Source organism: Malaya genurostris, chromosome 2 (assembly GCF_030247185.1).
Source record: "Malaya genurostris strain Urasoe2022 chromosome 2, Malgen_1.1, whole genome shotgun sequence".
Lineage (NCBI taxonomy): Eukaryota > Metazoa > Arthropoda > Insecta > Diptera > Culicidae > Malaya > Malaya genurostris.
Genome location: NC_080571.1, coordinates 261,321,397 through 261,343,065, shown reverse-complemented (window position 1 = coordinate 261,343,065; position 21,669 = coordinate 261,321,397). Strand labels below are relative to the sequence as shown.

The following is a 21,669-nucleotide window of genomic DNA, read 5'->3' as shown; positions in this document are numbered from 1 at the left end:
TAACTTTTGACAGAAAGCTCAATCCGACAAATGTCATGTGTGTGTGTAATAGCAGCACGTTCTTTTTGTGCCGAATTACGAAGCAAACAGTCACTTGTACTTTTTGCTGCGTTCAAAATAACTTTTAATTACGTGAATATCAACACAAAAGTTTTTTCTGACTTTTTTAGAGTATCATAAATTGAAGAGAATCAATCGAAAAGGTGAGTGCATTGAATATTTATGAGGTGAAATAGACCTATTTCGTGATTTAATACCGGATGCTACCAAAATTTTCGCAACCAAAGATTTTTTTTTGTAATTTTCAAAATGTCTACCAATTTCGGTTACCGGCACTCCAGATGTTCGGTTACAGGCACCCCATTTTTTTTCGACAAATCGTGAAAAATTGTCAGTGATATGCAGGCTGCTGTCGAGACAAACATCTAGCTGCTCATACAGCAGATGCTCCGGCTAAGAAAAAACGTTGAAGACCGGCCAAATTAATACCACAGGCGCCACCATCCAAATATTCGACCAAAAGAGCCAAGGCGAAGTCACAATCAGACAATGAAGACTTTTGCCAAAAACGCTTCCAAAAAGAATAAATTCTGTTTTTTCTTTGAATAGCTGCAGTCTTTACTTATATTTTTCCATTTTTAGCGAAATTTCTTGGAGTGCCGGTAACAGAACACCTTTTTTAAAATGACCAAATTTATCGCTTTACTAAATTGATAACAATTTTTTTTCAATCAAATGAATCAACTTAGTTTCTTAATCAGGTATTACCTTATGATCAAAAAAGAACTGGAATTTTCATTTTAAAATTCCCGCGCTTGTCTAATCGGTAAACTTTTATTCTCTCAACGTTGACAACACTTTTATACACATTCTGTCAAATTTTGACGCATATCGTACGATTAGTTTTTGTTTGGCGTCTATACAAAGAAGTTGAAAAATTTTCGTGTGGCGATTTTTATAAGGGATGAAAATTTAGAACAACGTGCGTGCATCAAATTTTGTGTTGCAAATGGATTTAAGTGTTCCGAAACGTTAAAAATGTTAGAAAAGGCCTTTGGTGAATCGTGTCTAGGAAAAACACAGGCATACGAGTGGTATAAACGCTTCAAAGGTGGTCGTACAAGCTTGGATCATGATGAGATCCCTGGCCGCCCAACAACATCTGTTACTGAAGAAAACATTGAATCGGCGAAGCAAATCGTGTTGCAAAATCGTTCTGTACCGATTAGAGAGATTGCTGTGTTGTTGGGCATCTCTTATGGATCAGCCGAACACATTTTAACTGATGTTTTGGGTTTGAAACGCGTCGCTTCTCGGCTGGTGCAAAAAAAGCTGAATTTCATTCAAAAACAGCGTTGATGTGGCCAAAGAGATGATTTCCAACGCAGATAGTGACCCCACATTCATCGAATGCATCATAACTGGTGATGAGGTGTGGATATATGAATATGACGTCGAAACCGCACAACAATCGACCGAATGGCGCTTCGAAGGCGAGCCGAAACCGGAAAAAGAACGCCAAACTCGGTCCAAAATCAAAGTTATGCTGACTGTTTTTTTTTCTCGATGTTCGTTGTGTGGTGCACTATGAATTCCTTCCGGACGGTCAAACGGTTAATAAGGAATATTATTTGGCCGTTATGCGTCGTTTTCGTGAGGCCATTCGCAAAAAAAGGCCAGACTTATAGAAGGAAAACTCATGGATTTTACACCACGATAATGCGCCGGCTCACACAGCGTTGGTTGTGTCGCAGTTTTTGGCCAAAAACTCAACCAATATCATCAACCAAGAACCGTACTCTCCAGATATGACCCCGTGTGACTTTTTCCTCTTCTCCAGACTCAAATTTCCATTGCGGGGAACGCGTTTTGAGACCATAGATACCATAAAAGAGAATTCGCTGCGTGAACTAAAGGGCATACCTTCGGCGGCCTATAAAACTTGTATGGAAAATTGGATCAAGCGTTGGCATGCATGTATTGCTGCAGGAGAAGAGTACTTTGAAGGCGATAATAAAGAAATTTATTAAAAATTGAAATTTTGCGTTTCTTAATAAAATTCCGGTTCTTTTTTGATCATAAGGTATAAGGCAATATGTGCAAATTTATGAGAAAATGTGCACTCAATTTTCTCGGAAATTTCTCAATCGGTTTTTACAAACTAAGATGCAAATGAAAGGTCCTGAAATTCTCTAAAAGGCCCTCGGAATGTTAATACAGATCCGACTTTTGGTTCCGCTATTACAACGCGATAAGTAAAAAAATTCAATTTCATGAGAATTTTTTTCAAAAGTGGTGGCGAACCTAGGTGCAAATTTTTATAAAATTTACTGGCAAATTCATCTAGTTAGGTAGTGGATTTATATATCTACTAGATAGCTATATCTATAAGAATAGTGGAGAAAAGCTCCAAAAACGGAACTCACTTCGGTTTCTCAGCAACGGCTCAACCGATCTTTACAAATCATGATTCAAACTAAAGTTCTCAATGTCTTGAAAGATACTGTGCAACTTCATCCAGATCCGACTCCCGGTTCCGAAATTATAGGGCGATGAGTATCAAAACTTTCAAACTGTTATACAAAATGATGCAAAATTGGTACGAATCGGTACAAATTGAAAAGGTTATGGTAGTTTGTACCCAAATATAGTTTTCGATTTTATTGAAGTTTTAAAAAAATCTTGACAGAATCTTCTAGTGATGTCTTCGAAAATATAAGTAATATGAGAAAGGCATCATTACACCACTAGGTGGATTGAGAAAGGTTTTTAATACAGTTCGCTTTCACATCTCATCCAAGTCAGTCGATAAAACAAAACCGCTTACGTTCGGGACAGAAGAAACCGAGTACAGTATAGTGTAGTGAACAATAGAACGACCTCGAAACGAGTGAACCAAACGAACAAAAGCTACCGCCGACACGAAGGAATACAATTGTTGTTGACTTCAGGCAATGCAAAACCCTTCGATACGAGAACTTGAAGGTTTGCTTAAGGAGCAAATGCATCTTGACATTAAAATTGTGCATTTACTTCAATACAATAAGACGAATAATGTTGTTTACATCCAGTTTTATAAAGAGTTGGATGCAATTCAATTCGCAAAAGACAATAACATTGTGCACTATATGGAGCACGAGAACATTAAGTACAACATTCCAGTATATATGGAAGATAGTGCTATAGAAGTGCGTGTGCATGAACTTTCCTCAAGCGTCACCGATTCATATATTCGCAAAACTATGTCCCAATACGGAGAGATTCTCTCTATCGAAAATGAAAAGTGGAAGAATTTTTTCCCCGGTATTCTGAATGGCGTACGTTTATTTCGCAAACACTTGAAGAAGGCTATACCTTCTTATGTGATTTTCGGTCAAGATACAAGAATTCCGTGCAAATCACTTGTTACCTATGACAATCAGATGGCCACATGTCAATATTGCCAAAAAGCTGTTCACTACGGTAAGCCTTGTGATAAACTGGACAAGGACAACTACAACTACACCAAAGGACAACGGTGCTTCCTTCACACCAACCCCAGTACACCTGTGACAGCCACCAACAACAATGAAGCATCCCCTTCAACGAATCCATTATCATCCCCTATAGAACAAAGTACACCAGCTGCATTTAACAACTTACCCTCCAACCAACCAGTAATTGCAACCAATGTACAACAAGGTGCATCTACAGCAACTAGCAACGAAAAGAAGACGGAAATCGACAACAATACCATCGATGTAGCAATGGATGACGAGACGAACCACGAACGAAGTGCCCCTCAATCCTCGCAGGAGGGAAACGGAAGCTCCTCTCCTCCTAGAGAAAGGGTGACAACGAAATCCAACTAAAAAAAAATTATTTAAAAAATCGGCTCAATCGGCCACGTAAAGCTTGTACGCAAATAGGCCTGAATAAAAATATCTTTTAAATAAAAAAAAAAGGTTTATAGTAAATATATCACGAAGTATAAGATCACCACGAAGATGAAACAATAAGTATTCTCTTTGCTATGATAAACTGTGACGATATCAGTAGTGATATTATCTGCCCATACTTGCATATCAGTCCCATATGGAAAATCGGCATGTCAATAAAAGGACGATTAAAATTTTATTTCTGATTTTTTGATTTATTGGCCTATATAATGCTAAATCATGGTATTATTACATGAAATATCAGTAATACACCTTTGCTATGCCAATACTGCAACAAATGAAATTATTGGTTTTTGCACTAAATGGGACTGATATGCGGGTACTTTGCATATATATTTTTTTCGCATTTTAAGAAACGAACCATCAACTTTTTTTGCAATTTCTGAAAGTATATTGAGGATAGATTTCATTCATCAAGCTAATTCAACATTGGCGAAAATCGATATGGGACTGATATGCGTGTATGGGCAGTTAATATCGAACAAATTTAAGCTATCTACACATTTAAGTGGTCAGATTTTGAGAGTTGTTAACTCAGTCATGCCTCATGGTGTTGGCTTATTTTACCATTAGTATTAACCAGTAATACTTTTTCAATCAGATTTCAACACGTCAATCAGTGAATGAATTATTGGAAGCATACTCAACATTTAAGAACTCGGTTTTGCCAGATTCTTGGTAATGCTTCAGTCTCGTTTGACAAATTGTACCCTTAGAAGTAAACAATCAAATTTGCCACCAAAATTCTGAATTAAACGAAAAGCTTTGTTTTTTTTTTGCTTAGTAGTTTACGTTTTAACGAAAAAATATAGTTCAAGTAGACAACGAAAAACCAGATTAGTAAACGACCAACCAAACCAACAAACGACCATTCACTTTTTCCAATTGGCTAAAGACAATCTGAAAAAAATAAAACAAATTTATTTTTATTTATAAGGTCTATACAAACTTCAGATTTTAAGGGATGATTGATTAAAAACTAATCAGAAGCTATTCGAAAATGTTCACGAATTCGTCAGAGCCAAGGCACAGAAGAATGCAAAACTTAATCTTCTTCAACCTAAGCAATTGCTGTAAAATTGAGATTCAAGAACATCAATGGTTGAATTTATGAGTTTTTTTTAGGAGACGCTAATTAATGAAGGATGATTAATAGTGCCTTAAGCTGAAGCTGCCATGTCAAAATGTCAAATTCACGATTTATCGAGCATTTCATAGCATGTCCCTTTACATTCACATGTCACAGCAAGAAAAACAACACTACTCGCAGGTGAAATGGTGATAATTTGAAAAGCGATTTCCGCACAGTGTTCTACCAGTTACCAAGGCGTGATGGCCCTGGTCGAACCGGTTAGTGTTGTTCTGACTTTTACAAATCTTTTCAACGAAACATCGGTCGTCTACGATCGCCAGGCGATGCAATTTCGCTCGGTGAAATTTTCCTTTCCCCGGATAGTGGTTTACTGTGGAACCATTCTGTTCGTGTGCTACAACTGGTTGACGTGGTCTCGAGCAATATTCGAAGTTCAATTTCATCGGAAACTAAGCGTACTGGAACTTGTGATTGAGTATCTTTATATTATATTCTTCGTATGCAGCAATTATGCATCGGTTTGGAATGGATTGATGCATAACGGCACAATTATTAATTTGTTGAATGCCCTTTTGGAAATTGAGGTTGACTTGGAGCTGCAGTTCAATCATGCCTTTAAAATGAAACAAATCAGCCGAATCATGAAGCTCGTGATTGCGATATCTGTGTTTTATTATATCGTCATCATAGGGGGACTTTATCTACTCAACAGTGTTCTTGCTGATGATTACACGTTGCTGTTTACATCGTTCATGCTCTGCATTTTCACAATTCCCAGTATAGGGAATGTTCTACTATGTGCCACCATAATTTTAATAGTGAAACAATATTTCACAATACTTAACAGAGAAATTGGCAGGACTGTTGCGAGCAATGTCAGTTACAGAAAAGTTTTTACTTGTTTAAATTTTGTATCCAGACTTTTTCGGCTGAGAATAGTCTTCTTGACCTATTTCACCGGGCCATTCATGATGTTCTCGTTATTCTGCATACTGGTTAGTAGTTTGCAGTGTTTCGAATTAATTCAGCTAATGATTAGAACGAATCGAATAACACTCGCTGAACAAATACATATGAGTACGACCACGTTATGGCTGCTGTCGCTGCTGTGTCAATTCGTGATAGGAATCCTAGTGATAGGGCGTACCGATGCACAGGTAAATAAGTTATTTATACGTTTCATTACTTAGGCGATATTGAATGATGAATGTAAAATAAGCAAAATAATAGCTTACAGGTTTAATCATATCTTCTCTTTCAGCACTGTGAAGCAAACGAGAGTCACTCGATTTAGTTATACTGCTGTCGTTATGCGTAACTGTTCAGTTTTATTTGTAAAACTACTTTTATTACGTTATAATTTTAATAGAAACATCTAGCCATCCTAACTCGGATAGGTAAACTTTTCAATAATACTGGTTTCTGATTTTTCACCAGATCCACATAATTATTCAAGAGAACAGTCTGTTAGCATTTTTTTTTGCAATTACTGAGTGGAAACATATATTGGAGAAGCCAAATGAATGAGAAACTCACAGGAAGGATGATTTTTTGGAAAAAGATACGATCAGAAACAGGACTGGAACCTGTGTTCTTATGCAATCCGTGCATACGCGTTACCATTTCGCCACCCTGAAGCTGTGATAGACACGGCTCTATGACACGACTGGGTCTGGTAAGCGTACATCGAACATGGCCTAAATGTAAATGTCGCTCTTCATGCTACAGGAACAGGTCGCCGGATACACTTGATATTTCTGTGTAAGCTTTGACCGGTTTATGTGTTTGAAAATCTCTAGGAAGGAGTTTAGATTCTGTCTTGACGTAGATTAAGTCATCCTGTACCACGCAATCAAACCTCGTCAGCATCTTCATATGCTGCTTCCGCGACTGTTCGCACACCGATTTGTTTTGCTCATCGTCACGATTTGGAGTAATCACAAGTGGATAGTTCGGCTTGTTTTTCTGCTTGATGTACGGTTTCATACAACACTCCCAGTTTGCTTGCGATATCTCGGATTAAGAAGTTGAGGTTGTGCCTGTTGAAATGGCCGATCACTCATTCCCGCGGTTTTAGATATCTCCCCGATCCAGTTAAAAGATATTTTATTCAGGCCTATTTGCGTACAAGCTCTACGTGGCCGATTTAGCTGAGTTTTTAGATAAAACTTTTTTGTGTTGGATCTCGTTGTCACCCTTTTTCTAGGGGGAGAGGAGCTTCCATTTTCCTCCTGCGAGGATTGAGGGGCAGTTTGTTCGTGGTTCGTCTCGTCATCCATTGCCGTGGTATTGTTGTTGATTTCGTTGCTAGTTGCTGTAGATGCGCCTTGTTGTAGATTGTTTGCAGTTACTGGTTGGTTAGATGGTAAGCTGTTAACTGCAGCTGGTGTACTTTGTTCTATAGGGTTTACGTTGGATGGTTTCGTTGAAGGGGATACTCCCTGTTGTTGTTGACTGTCACAGGAGTACTGGGGTTGCTTGGGGTTGATGTGAAGGAAGCACCGTTGTCCTTTGGTATAGTTGTCTCCTTGTCCGGTTTCTCACATGGCTTACCGTAGTGAACAGCTTTTTGGCAAAATTGACATGTGGCCATCTGATTGTCATAGGTAACAAGTGATTTGCACGGTATTCTTGTATCCTGACCGAATGTCACATAATAAGGTATAGGCCTCCTCAAGCGCATGCGTAACAAACGTACGCCATTTAGAATACCGGGGAAAAAATTCTTCCACTTTTCTTTTTCGATAGAGAGAATCTCTCCGTATTGGGACATGGTATGGCGAATATAAGGATCGATGACGCTTGAGGGAAGATCATGCACACGCACTTCTATAGCACTAGCTTCCATATATACTGGAATGTTGCACTTGATATTTTCATGCTCCACATAGTGCACATTGTTATTGTCTTTTGCGAATTGAATTGCATCCAACTCTTTATAGAACGGGATATAAACAACATTATTGGTCTTATTGCATTGAAGTAAATGCACACGTTTAATGTCAAGATGCATTTGCTCCTTAAACAAACCTTCAAGTTCTCGTATCGAAGGTCGAATTTTGCACTGTCTGAAGTCAACAATAATTGTATTCTTTCGTACCGGCGGTAGCTTTTGTTCGTTTGGTTCACTCATTTTCGAGGTCTACTGTTCACTACACAATACTGTACTTGGTTTCTTCTGTCCCCAACGTAAGCGGTTTTGTTTTATCGACTGACTTGGATGAGATGTAAACCCGAACTGATGGTGATAACAGTTAATTTGGCCTCAAACCACAATTTCATCAACTTGGCGTGCGAGTAGTTCGGATTTTGGTGATGCACGAACGAAATTCTGATTCGTTTCTGCTCTTTCATCGTTATCATTTTCCATATCATTCCAATGCTGAATTCGATTTTCTGTTTCAACGAACTGAAACATATTTTGGGGATTTCACGATATTAGCTATCCTAAAAACTTCGACCACGGCTGGAATAGTCTACTTTATAATCGTTGAATGAAAAATCAGAAATGATTTTTTTTTTAATTAATACCTCACAGACTGTATTGAAATCTGTAATCTTCTCCAATGTGGGCAAATCTTTCTGCCAATTGAATTGCTCTGGATATGCTAAAAACATTGCTCAGACAGTAATCCGATTGAACAAAACTTGATCTCGACACAGTACGGATATTTACTTTTCACGATCTAGTTACACTGCTGTCATGCGTAACTGTTCAGCTTTATTTGTAAAACAACTTTTATTACGTTATAATTTTAGTAGTGCAAAAATCCATCCAGCCTAACTCGATTAGGTGTATTTTTCAATAATACAGAATTCTGACCAGATCCACATACATAATTATTCGAGAGAACAGAATAATAGCATTTTTTTGCAATGACTGAGTGGGAACATATATTGGAGAAGCCAAATGAATGAGAATCTCACAGAAAAATGATTTTTTTTTTTGGAAAAAGACGCTCAGAGACAGGACTCGAACCTGCGTTCTTATGCAATCCGTGCATACGCGTTACCATTTCGTCACCCTGAAGCTATGATAGACACGGCCTTACCACCTTAATAAATTTGTTCAACAAGAAAAAATATTATTCAAACTTTTATCAATTGAAACAATTATAAATTCGATTCTAATAGTTGTGAACCAAGGCCCCCGCCATTGCGAATGTGTTGGGCCAAATATCAACAAATCTTCAAGTTCAATTTGTATGTATAAATTACAAAAGAATCTGTTTACAAAAAATTCACAACGAAGAAGGTAAAATATCAAGGTGGGGAATTTTGAAATGCCTTTCATTCACAGTCATAAGAAAATGTCAAGTGAAAAATGGCCAAAGACTGTCGTTTCTCCCCTACCACTGTCTGTCCTATTTGTGCTAAGCGTTCATTTTTATTTTTAGGATACATTTTAATATGCTAAAAGTTTCCTCTTGCTTTCGGACAACATGAAGCTGCTTTGGTCTAATTTTGCAGCTGAATGGAAACTTCACCCTCGGAAGCAGCAGCTCGTTTATGACATTCACAATAAAAGATCACAAATCATCTAATATTCGTGCAACTATGTTGTTCAATCATGTTTCGAGCACAAAAGCTGTAAGCGCATATGAAAAAAATTTTCACCTTCATGTATCATTAGTGTCACAAATTTCATTTGTTTTTCGATGTGGAAAATGTTATTCATTATCTTGAAACCAATTCATTTAATGGCAAATAAATCGATTTCATCAGCTTATCACGTTACATCATTCCTGCGAAGCATACAAATTTGAATACCAGTGAAGGAATCGACTAGTGCATAGCATCATCTCCGATGAATCGAAGCGACCCACTGGAAGCTATTTTATCGGTGTCCAATGCACTGGGCCATGTTCTAGTGCGGTTTGATAGAACTTCCGGTCGTTATTCGCTTTTGAGAAGACGAAAGTTCATAGTTCTTGTGAATGCTGTTTTTCTTGTCACTTTGAATATAGTATACACATGTTACAGGATAACCACGCATGACGAATATTTTGAAAAGAACGCCCAAGCGTTTCTTTTACTAATTGGTGTAGATAATCAAATTTATTTCTGTTGGTGCTTTGTAATGATCTACAACGGATGGACGAAATCGAAGGATATGTCGAAGCTACTCAACTTATTCCATGGTGTTAGACAACGAATCGTATCTTCGTTCGGGGTGGCAAATTTCGCGTACATTCGTTGGTTCGTTATTTTAGGGATAACCGTTAGTGTGTTGTATAATGGTGTTTTTATTAACGTTTATTATTTCACAATTGCTTGGACAGATCTGTTGTTTGGTTTACTACAATTCATTAGTGACATGCATTTCACTCAGTTTAACGTAATTCTGCTGATGCTTCTGAAAGAACTGAACTTGATTGAGAACATTTTCGCGAGTTCCGCGCTACATCAAAGACGTAGTTCCATGCTAGCTTTGGTTGAGATTCACTTTGATGTGTTATCGATGATGAGATTATTGACAAAATACTTTGCCACACCGATCTTGATCTGTGCTCTGTTGACATTCATTGAAGGTACAGCACAGATGTATCAGTTCTTTTGTATCTACTCCGATGGTATATTCGCGGAAATGGATTTCCGAAATTCCGCAAGTTACATTGTTTGGACAGTTCCACTAGTTTTGAAGACGTGTATTACTGTGTGGTTAGCAAATGAAGTTAGTAGTAAGGTAAAATTTAACTGATATCTGATACATCTAGATTACCTGGTATTTAATGTCGCATGATTTTATTCCGCATAGTATAAAAATTAGTTTCTGTTTACGTACATTCTATAAATTTCAACATTAACCGGTGTATTTGTTCCAATGTCTAAATTGAATTTAGACTGAAAAAAAATACAATAATCGAGAACGCGATAATCGACTCCATTGAAAATAAATCATTTTTTATTGTAATATGATAAAACGAAAGTATATGTAACAAACTATAATGATGTACATCGACTTTAGCGGTTTATTAAAAAAGATTGGCTGTTTTATACTACCCGACTTTCCGACCGCTGGTTGTGGACTTTATCAAAAGGGGGGCACACAATTTTCAGACAAAGAGCATTAAGATATTTCCCTAGATAAAGATCAATACCAGTGGCCTAAAGTGGTGGTCAACAACCATTCTTGTTTAAGGGGGGCACGCTATGAAACGGTAGAAAAATTGTTATTTTCTTTATTTTTTTTAGGTAATAAAACAATAGTAGGTCGGAAAATACCATTTGGAAAATCTGTTGATGTTCGCTTGAATTCTTTATGTTTTCGTCAAAAATAAAATATTAAAACAATTTCTATTATACAAGCCATCTCTGTTCGTATAACTTGAACACAGATTCGTGTCAATTGGGGCGGCTTTGAGAGAACGAGCTACAAAGTTTAGGACAGTAGTTCCCAAACTTTTTTGGTCGATTGTCCATTTTCGATACATTAATATTTGCTCTACCCACCAAGGGATAAACTTTAAAACTCTGTGATATTCAGGATTTTTTCTAGATTTCGTTTGATTTTTCAAAGTAAAATAGGAAGAAATGGAGAAAACTACAAGATTAAAAGAAAAGCAAACCGTTATTTTCATAAAATTGGCCTAAAAAAAATAAACAATAGAATTATCTTCATAATTTAGCTAAAAAAATGAAATGTTTTAGGTGAATACTGCTTTAGTCATGAGAAGAATTACAAGTTAACTCCATTGAATTTAGTGTACAAATGTGCTGTGTACGCGATGTCACATTTGCACTCGTTCAAATACCATGATAGAGTCAAAAAGTTCATTGAACGACTGATATAATTTCTACTTGAAAGCCAATGAGCTTCCATATTTAGTGACAATTGAAACAAGACCTTATAAATGATTCCACAGAGCTTAGTTATCAAAAATCCCACTGTAAATAGCATTACTCCGATAAAATTGTAAATATACAGGGTGCTCCATCTTTTATGTCGTTATGTAAACATTGAATAACATTGAGAAAAGACAACCGATTTCTATAAGTGATGTATTTTTATTCAGTTCAGTTTAGTTTGGTTCCATACGAATTTTTGGACTAGTTTTCGAAAACAATATCAATTAAGTGGCCACCTTTATTAGCAATTACAAAATGACTACTTTTTTCTGCGATTGGGGTTTACGTTTTCGAGCATCTCGGATGTTATAGCGTCGAATTCAGCACGAATGTTTGCCTTGAGCTCGGGGGGAATCCATGGCAAAAATTGACTGAATTGACGTTTCCAAAACATATTTGAAGTTCGGTTGATCAATGTTAAAGTAATTCAGTGTTTTCAAACCGACATAAAAGTTGGAGCACCCTGTAGTAACTCCAAACGCTGTAAAATGGCTGATAGTAGCGCCAATTTGAAGAATATGAAACTTGTTACACTGACAATTTTTTCTCGAGCCGGTGCTGGCGTATATTGCCGTGAAATGAGATTCGAGTAATCTCCTTCACAGGGTGATTTCTGCAACGTATTTCAATTAAATTCTCTGCGATCCAATTGTTTTGTGCTGTAATCTCTTAAATTCTCATCTACCGTTCCTTCTTCCCCTGTTCTTTTCTTTCTAGAAATAACAGGAAGACACAGAAAACCCTAAATCTCTGAATTTGACAGGGAACGTGTTATAATTACTTTGTTATGTGTTTCTACAGGGCTTGATTATCCATAATCCTACTGTTCAAAACACCAACATTTTATTTTCTAAACGAACTTCGTATTATACGATAAAATTGTGAATGTAGTAAATTGTACCATCAGAAAAGAACCGGAATTTTCATTTTAAAATTCCCGCGCTTGTCCTATCGGTAAACTTTTATTCTCTCAACTTTCTTTTCCACTGGAACTGATATTGTGTTACATTTTATTACGTTTACTGTTTTGTTTTTTCTCTAACACATGTCTGAGACCTTCTAAATAATTATATGTTTTTGATTTCGGGGTACGTGACTGAATTGTAATCATATTATACGAATATGTGTAAATGGAATTAATTAGGGTCAGTCAAGCCATGAATTTTACATACCGTTAAGACTGCAATGAATAATTTGAAGACTATAATAATCTAGGGTAACATTTTGTTTTCTCGTTGTCTGGTGCAAATATTGGTTATCTAACCAGAGACAATCGACTAGGAATCATTCGAATCATGGAACTGTTGATAGCTGTAGTTTTCTCCATCAATCGAACATCATTAACAACAACAGGGTCTGGTCTGACAATCGCATTATCAGTGGACTCCATCAAATTGCCAGTGGACTCCATCAAATTAGCATTTCGGTTTTTACTCAAATGGGTACCGTTCTCTCCGGGAGAACCGGTGACCTTGATACAGGATGTTGTACTACTTTTCTGTGTTCAATTAATTTGCTGTATTAGTAGAGTATCAACCTTGCAATGGAGTAAATCGTGCACGGAACGGATCGGGTTCCACTATGACCGAAAAGGATCCTTTGACAAATATTTTGCTATTACCCTTGGCATCTTAGAGCTTAAGCAGTGTGCCTTAATATTATATTATATTATTGAATAAAAAAAAAAAAAAAAAATATTTTGCTAGCGAACAGACTAGTTGCCCACACTTTGGTTTCATTTAATGAGACTTCCGGTCGGTTTCAGACGACGAACAAACGTGTTTTCATTGTGTTTAGCAATGTGCTTAGTTTTCTTGTGGTGAATTCGTTGTATTTATGGTATACTGTTGAAAATACATCCATCAGATTGGAACAGTACGGAATAGTTTTGGGTTGGATGTTTGTACTTGACAGTCAATTATGTTTTTGTTTGAATTACGTGATGGTGATAAACGGATGTTTCAAGTCGAAAGTTATATTAAAGTTTTTGAACTCATTAGTGAGTGTTCGTAGAAAAATCCAAACCACATTTGGTGGTCCGATTTATCAGAAAACTTACTTACTGGTAAACTCGTGCATTATAGCAAGTGTATTCTACAATTTTGTGTTCGTGTGCTGCTTTCAAATATGGACTTCGAACAATTGCAACGATTGGATCAGAACGGCACTGGATTTAATGTTCGCTACCATCTCAGTTGTTAATGATTTGTATATAATACAGTTCGGAGCATTTCTGATCGTATTACAAGCGGAGATTGACATTATTAACAAACATGGAGCCAGAACCGATTGTGATGCAAACGATCTACCGTTTCTGGCGGAAGTGTATTTTGAATTATTATCCCTGATGCATTTACTGGTGCAAGCATTTATTCTTCCGATGATATTCTTCCTGCTACTAATGTTCTTCGAGGGAACCTTACAGTTGTTCCAACTGTTTCAATTTATTATAGATTCAACGGGTAAGGTGCCGCTGGAAATTATCATGCGGGAGGTGGCCGGTTATGCCGTTTGGCTCGTTCCACTTATACTTGAGGTGTGTCTATCGATGAGTTTAGCCAATGACGTAAGTCGAACGGTGAGTTTACAAATTACAAACCAAAGATTTGTTTTGTTTTTGTTAGATTTGGATCAGCAGATTCGGAAAAGAGAAAAATATAGCGTTTTGTCGATCACGATCGATCGATAATGGTACAAGTACATTATATCTCCGAGTTCGAGCCCCGACCTGGAAGGATTCTTAGTGTCAGTAGGATCCATAGTACTAGCCATGCAATGATTCTGTACACTAAGAATCGGCTGCGAAGTCTGTTGAAACAGAAAGGCCAAATTCCACCAAAGGAATGTAATGCCAAGACTTTGCTTGACATTATATCTCCGAAACTGAAAATAGCAGCCATTTTATTTTTGAGCTTGATCAATGAACCAATACTAGCCATCAAATGAGCCTAAGCTTGTTGAACTCGTTTCAATCATCTCCGAGGGAATTAAGCGAATAGAAAAATGTTTGAAGTGAACATATACATCCACAGACTTTTCCGATCTCATCGAGCTTTCGCTGTGTTCGAGTGTCAGAACGAATAACTATGAACAACAAAGTTTGTTTGCACCCTGTTTTTGTTTACCCTGTCATTTCGGAAGTTCAGTATCATAAGACATTTAATTCGAATTTATGTTAGTCCAGACACCTCTGAATAAATATAGTGCTCATTCATCATTTTGTGCATATCTTACCTCGTAATTCCAGAACCGAAAGTCAACTCTGGAAAAAATTAACAGTGTTCCATGAATTTATAAGGCCTTTATTTTGACTCTACGATTTCGAACCATCTTCGAGAAAACCAAAGTGAAAAAATCTTTTGTTACACACACAGAAATTTTGCGACCTCAGTAGAGTCGAATGTTATATTACTCGGTTCAAAAATAAGTATTCCCAGCGATTGCAAAGCATTTAAACATGAGAAAGGCAAAGTTTGAATACGTGTATTAGAAAAGAACCGCAAACCATTCTCCTACCACTTTTGAAAAGTCAATTTTATTTCTTTGTATTTTCTTATGGTAAATTATTTCAAGAATGTTTTGTCAAACTTTCAAGTCCATCGAAACAAACCTCCGGAAGTTATGGACCTTTATTTCCTCTTGTCTCATACTGCGATGAGGCAAGAGCTCGGCGTCATGTCACTAGAGCAAGCGAGCGAAGGGCAGAAAAAGAAAGAGAATAAGACGGAAATTTGAAGAAAAAAAGAAACCGAAGACAACGAATGTACTTTATGGAGTTGGAGTCGAGTCTACTCAGTGTGTTGAAAATTTATTGTTTCCTTCGATTTAATAGACAGTAAACTTTAAACGCGTTCCTCTCTAAAGCACATTTTCATAGTCCGTGTCCATCGTCACAAATTTTGCACACACTTCTGCATATAAAATATTTTTTTTTTATATCGTTTTATTTATACCCGGCTTTAACCAAGTTGCGGTCGTTCGCCGGAGGCACATAAAATACTCAACCCAAACGTTTCCTTTTTTTTTTTTGTTATTCGGGGATGTTTTACAGCTACAAAATGGCGATTTTTTCGTGAAAAATTGCAGTTGTGACGTCAAACAACCACCAAAAACACAAACATATAAAAGGCCTAGGGGTCGCTGAAAATATCTATTATAACTATGCTGCTTTGATTTTTGACTTCAGAAAATTCTGCACTGAGAAACAGTAGAACACTACATATCGTGGTTTCTAAAAAACGTCCTGGTGCTAATCATAAGTATTTTTCAAATAAAAATAACTTTACGTCAGTTTTAGTAATGAAAAAAAAAGATACGCTCAAAGACAGGACTCGAACCTGCGTTCTTATGCATTCCGTGCATACGCGGTACCATTTCGCCACCCTAAGCCTTATGATACACACGACTAGGAATGATAGATCGTACATCGAATATGGTTGTACATCCTGACCGTCTCACGACCGGTACCATACATCCAAACATCTTCTCTGTTCATCAAACACTAGCCTTCTCGCTCTATACAAGCACTGAGTAGAAGAGTGTATTTATAATCGCTTGTCACCTTCTCTACTGGTGCCAGTCGCTGACTGGATATCGTCAGCGACAGACCCTATGAAGGTTGTATGATAGTCGCCCTCTACTACCAGAAGTACGTCTGCCTAGCGGTTTATGTTGAACTGCAGGTGGCATAACAGTTCAACATAAACTGTTTTGCACTTACGAGTCTAAGACGAAATGTAAAGTTAATGAAATTGGTTATGTACCCTAGCGCAAACAAGGTTGATCCCTAAATGACCATATGAATCGGCCAGTAATAGCTGAAACTTGTTTTCGTTCGGCACGTCAGGAAGGACTTGGCACTTCGGTGCTAATCATAAGTGTTTTGCAAATAAAAATAACTTTAACAAATCGGCTGAAAAGTTCGTATCGTTTCTATGAGAGGGCGCCACTAGAATTAAATCCATATCATTTTCAGTTAGTACCAACCTTCAAAAGATACGTGTATAAATTTGACAGCTATCTGATTATTAGTTTGTGAGATATTGCATTTTGAGTGAAGCTACTTTTGTTATTGTGAAAAAAATGGAAAAAAAAGGAATTTCGTGTGTTGATGAAACACTACTTTTTGATGAAAAAAAGTGCCGCCGATACCAAAAAATGGCTTGATGAGTGTTATCCAGACTCTGCACCGGGCGAAGCAACAATTCGTAAGTGGTTTGCAAAATTTCGTACTGGTCATATGAGCACCGAAGACGATGAACGCAGTGGACGTCCAATGAAAACGTGAAAAAAATCCACAAAATGATTTTCAATTACCGTAAAGTGAAGTTGATCGAGATAGCTGGCACCCTAAAGATATCAAAGGAACGTGTTGGACATATTATTCACGAATATTTGGATATGAGAAAGCTTTGTGCAAAATGGGTGCCGCGTGAGCTCACAATCGATAAAAAACAACAACGAATAGATGATTCTGAGCAGTGTTTGGAGCTGTTATATCGAAACAAAACCGATTTTTTTCGTCGATATATAACAATGGACGAAACATGACTCCATCACTTCACTCCGGAGTCCAATCGACAGTCAGCTGAGTGGACTGCACGCGATGAACCGAACCCAAAGCGTGGAAAGACTCAACAACCGGCCGGTAAGGTTATGGCGTCTGTATTTTGGGATTCGCATGGTATAATTTTCATCGACTACCTTGAAAAGAGAAAAACCATCAACAGTGACTATTATATAGCGTTATTAGAGCGTTTGAAGGACGAAATTTCAAAAAAACGGCCTCATTTGAAGAAGAAAAAGGTTTTGTTTCGTCAAGACAATGCACCGTGTCACAAGTCGATGAAAACCATGCTGAAATTGAACGAATTGGGCTTCGAATTGCTCCCTCATCCACCGTATTCTCCAGATTTGGCCCCCAGTGACTTTTTCCTGTTCTCAGACCTCAAGAGAATGCTCGCTGGTAAAAAATTTAGAAGCAATGAAGAGGTAATCGCTGAAACTGAGGCCTATTTTGAGGCAAAGGACAAATCGTACTACAAAAATGGTATCGAAAAGTTGGAAGATCGCTATAATCGCTGTATCGCCTCTGATGGCAATTATGTTGAATAATAAAAACGAATTTTGGCAAAAAAATGTGTGTTTCTATTAAACGATACGAACTTTTCAGCCAAACTGTTACGACTGCTTAGCGGTTTATGTTGAACTGCAGGTGGCATAACAGTTCAACATGAACTGTTATGCACTGACGAATCTAAGACAAAACGTAAAGATAACAAAAATATCCATTTTCTAAGTTTAATTTGATTGTTGTATAACGGGTGGCAACTTAAATTTTTTTAAATTTCTTTCTCAAGCTGTCAAAAAAGACAAACATACTTGGAGAAGATCTGATTTATTGAAATTAAAGATCATTGTTGAAAAAAAAATAGTGAACATTTGAAAACGATCCGTAATCGGATGTTCGGCGAAGCTTCCGTTTGATGTCAGAACAGGAGCGTTGTACAGCCTTCATGTTAACTTTGCGAATGCATCTCTTGATTTTATTAATCAACTGTTAGCAATTCGTGGCTCTCCAGTTATTTCTGTACACCAAGGAGCTCAAAATCCCGAAGAAATTTTCGATTGGGAGACACTGAGGTAGATTTATCGGGTTGTGGTTTTTGGGTACAAATGGGATCGAATGGGTATTCAGGAACGATTGTGTTTTTTGGCGCAATGCGATGACGCTTTATCCAGCCAAAACACGTATTGTTCATCAGCATGATGTTTTTGAAAAAACGGGATCAAAACTTTCTACAAACATTCGTTCTGGTACACATCTTGATTGATTGCCAACCCAGATGGCTTGAACCATGGCTTAGAAATGCCTTTCTCGAAATTGACAATGTACAGCATCACTTTCTGTTAAACTTATGTTAAAACTTATATTTTATGTTCGGAGGTGCAATAGAACTATCCGTTGAATAGTATCGATCGTTTGCGGGAATCTGTCTTCGAAAGAGGGGAGTAACTTTCGTCGTCCAAAACAAAACTTTTTCCGGAAAATTTTTTAATCAACCAGCGGCATTGGGAATTCAGCGTTGAAATCTGTGCGTCAGTATATCCCGGGGCTCGTGTCTTCTTTCGGTACTTTATTCCGAGTCTTTTCAATGTTTTGCAGATGTACTGGAGAGAACAGTTGAACATTTTTGCGGCATCCTTTTGACTCAGTTAATCCTTGTTGTTGAAGGCACGAGAAAGAGAACGAAGTCCTTTTGCGTCCATAATTTTGCTGGTCTTCCACTACCTTCCTTACGAGCAGTTGTTGGGCATCTTAGGATATTGTAAACTGTCGAAGCCGCAACATTTTTGCTTTTAAAATGTTGTACCGTATTCTATTTGCCGAGATTTCTGTGCAGTTCGTAGAACTGTACAATGCGCTCGTGAAATACTTCTTGTTTCGACGGCATTTTGAGCAAGACTGATCAAGCATGAACAGAACAGAAAATACTAGCAGAAAGAGGAGAAAGAGAGCTAACACATACACACTCTTAGTTCTTTCTGAGCTCGTTTGTTTTTGAGCATACAGGCCTCGAAAAAATTCCTAAATTTTAGTTGCCACCCATTATTTCTAATTTCATAGGACGCTGGTTATAAGCCAGTTGTCGTTTGTTCGAGCCTCGACCTGGAAGGATTATTAGTGTCAGTAGGATCCATAGTACTAGCCATGTAATGATTCTGTACACTAAGAATCGGCTGTGAAGTATGTTGAAACAGAAAGGCCAAATTCCACAAAAAGAATGTAATGCCAAGACTTTGCTTTGATATTTCTAATTTTACAGTTACTTCAGGGTTTGAGTATCGTTTATGAGTAGCTTCGCGTTTTTCGGAAAAGCATGCTCCGCTGTGATTGAAAATGATGTCGTGAACGAAAAACAGACCGGAAGGGGAAAATATATGAACGAAATAGATAAGAATGGAATTTGCGAAAAAGAATTCGTCATACTTAAACCCGCAACCTTCTGCTAAATGACCTAAATGACCATACCTGCATCGGACATAGGGCCAAAATGGCCCGAAGAGGCGAATGACTTTAAAGACAAAACCTCTTTTCTTGAAAATAATAAAGTAATAAAGACGTTTTCGTTCGGCACATCAGTAAAGACATGGCAATTCGGTGCCAAATAAAAAAAAAGTGTTTTGCAAATATCTGCTTAGCGGTTTAAGTTTGCACTAAGCAGTTCAATTTGAACTGTTCTGCATTCACGAGATGTAAAGAAAAGATTATTTAGTGAAACACGTAGGGTGGGGGGCTTCCTTCCCCTACATAATTTTTTTCATGGCATTTAACAAAATACGGTCCATCAATCGTAATAATTTCCTCTGTTCAATCATGGGATTCTCACTTTTGTAGTGGCACATTTCCATGGAATTGTTTTGAATCTTCTCTCGGGCCAAATTCAATTCACGTAAAATAATGAAAGGTAAAAAAAAAGAGAAAAATCACAATGTTGAACTTACCTCGCTATTTCAACACTATTCACGTCGGTTACATTCTTAGTGTACAGCTAGTGCTACGATTCTATTGGTACTAAACTAATCCTGACCTATCAGCCATCGCTTTACCCTTTTTCGATAAAATTATTAAGTAGGCTCCAGCCGTGCTGATGGCCTTAACAGATACCGCAGGAAACGGACAAATGTCACAGGATAATTACATGGTAAACAACTAAATTAAACCCGTGAAGGGATCTGGAATAGGAACGGTTAACACTATCGTTTGATAAGCATGGCCGAAAAGAACCCCTTGAGCATAATTCTGCCAGTGACCAAATGTTTGGCCCATACTATGGTATCGTTCGACCATACTTTCAATCGTTATAAGCGTGCGAATAAATATGCTGTAATTGTTTTCAGCAATATTTGTTGTATCATAACAATGAATACTCTTTATCTGTGGTACGTCGTAAACACTACTTCCGCAAGACTTAAATGGAATGGCCATGTTCTGGGTTGGTTGGTTGTACTGGACAGACAATTTGGTTTTTTCTGGAGTTATGTGATGGTGTTAAATGGATGTTGGCAGTTAAAAGCCATGATGAAATTTTTGAATCTACTAGTTAGTGTTCAACGGGAAATAGAATCTTCGTTCGGTAGTCCAAAATACCACAAAATATGATTACTGGTTAAAGCATGTATCATTGCAAGTATATCGTACAATTTTCTGTTAGTGTGCATCTCTAATCTGTTTCCCAGTGTGGATAATGTATGGATCGATTCGGGAATAGATGCTATATTTGCTATAATAACAGTCATGAACGATGCACACGTCATACAGTTCAACACATTTATGATCATTCTTCGAACGGATTTAGTGCTCATCAACCAACGCATCCTCAAAACAGCCGGAAAACCAAATGAAATTCGGCTTCTCTTGGGAATATATTTCAAAATTCTCTCATTGATGCGCAACCTAGTGCAAGCTTTTGCTCTACCTCTGATGTTCTCTTTACTACTGTTGTTCTTCGAGAGCACTATGCACTTGTTCCAACTATTTCATCTGTTCTCCAGTGCATGGAGCAAAACTCGATTGGAAACTGTCATACTGGACGGCGTAGGCTACACTATTTGGCTGTTACCGTTTATTGTGAAAGTGTGTCTAACGATCGGTTTGGCAAATGATCTCAATCGGAAGGTGAGTATTAAAATGGATTAAAATTGGGAACCCACGTGAATAATTACGATTAGTTTGAGATTCCACTAAGCGGTTGTAAACTTTAAGTCGATATGCCTTTAAAAAGGTTC

General features: G+C 37.4%; 2 protein-coding genes across 3 annotated transcripts in view; one reads left to right on the top strand and one right to left on the bottom strand.

Annotated features, from left to right (window-relative positions):
* The window catches only part of LOC131429722 (MLX-interacting protein), a 147,126-nt gene that overhangs the window by 42,342 nt on the left and 83,115 nt on the right, over positions 1-21,669 (bottom strand). The gene's annotated exons all lie outside the window — the stretch shown is intronic.
* LOC131429723 (gustatory receptor 68a) overlaps positions 5,642-21,669 on the top strand; it is a 36,549-nt gene continuing 20,521 nt past the window's right edge. Inside the window, exon 1 of the mRNA XM_058594044.1 lies at positions 5,642-6,188. Within this exon, the coding sequence (XP_058450027.1) occupies positions 5,652-6,188 (537 nt within the window). The 5' untranslated portion in view covers positions 5,642-5,651. The remainder of the gene's footprint in view (positions 6,189-21,669) is intronic.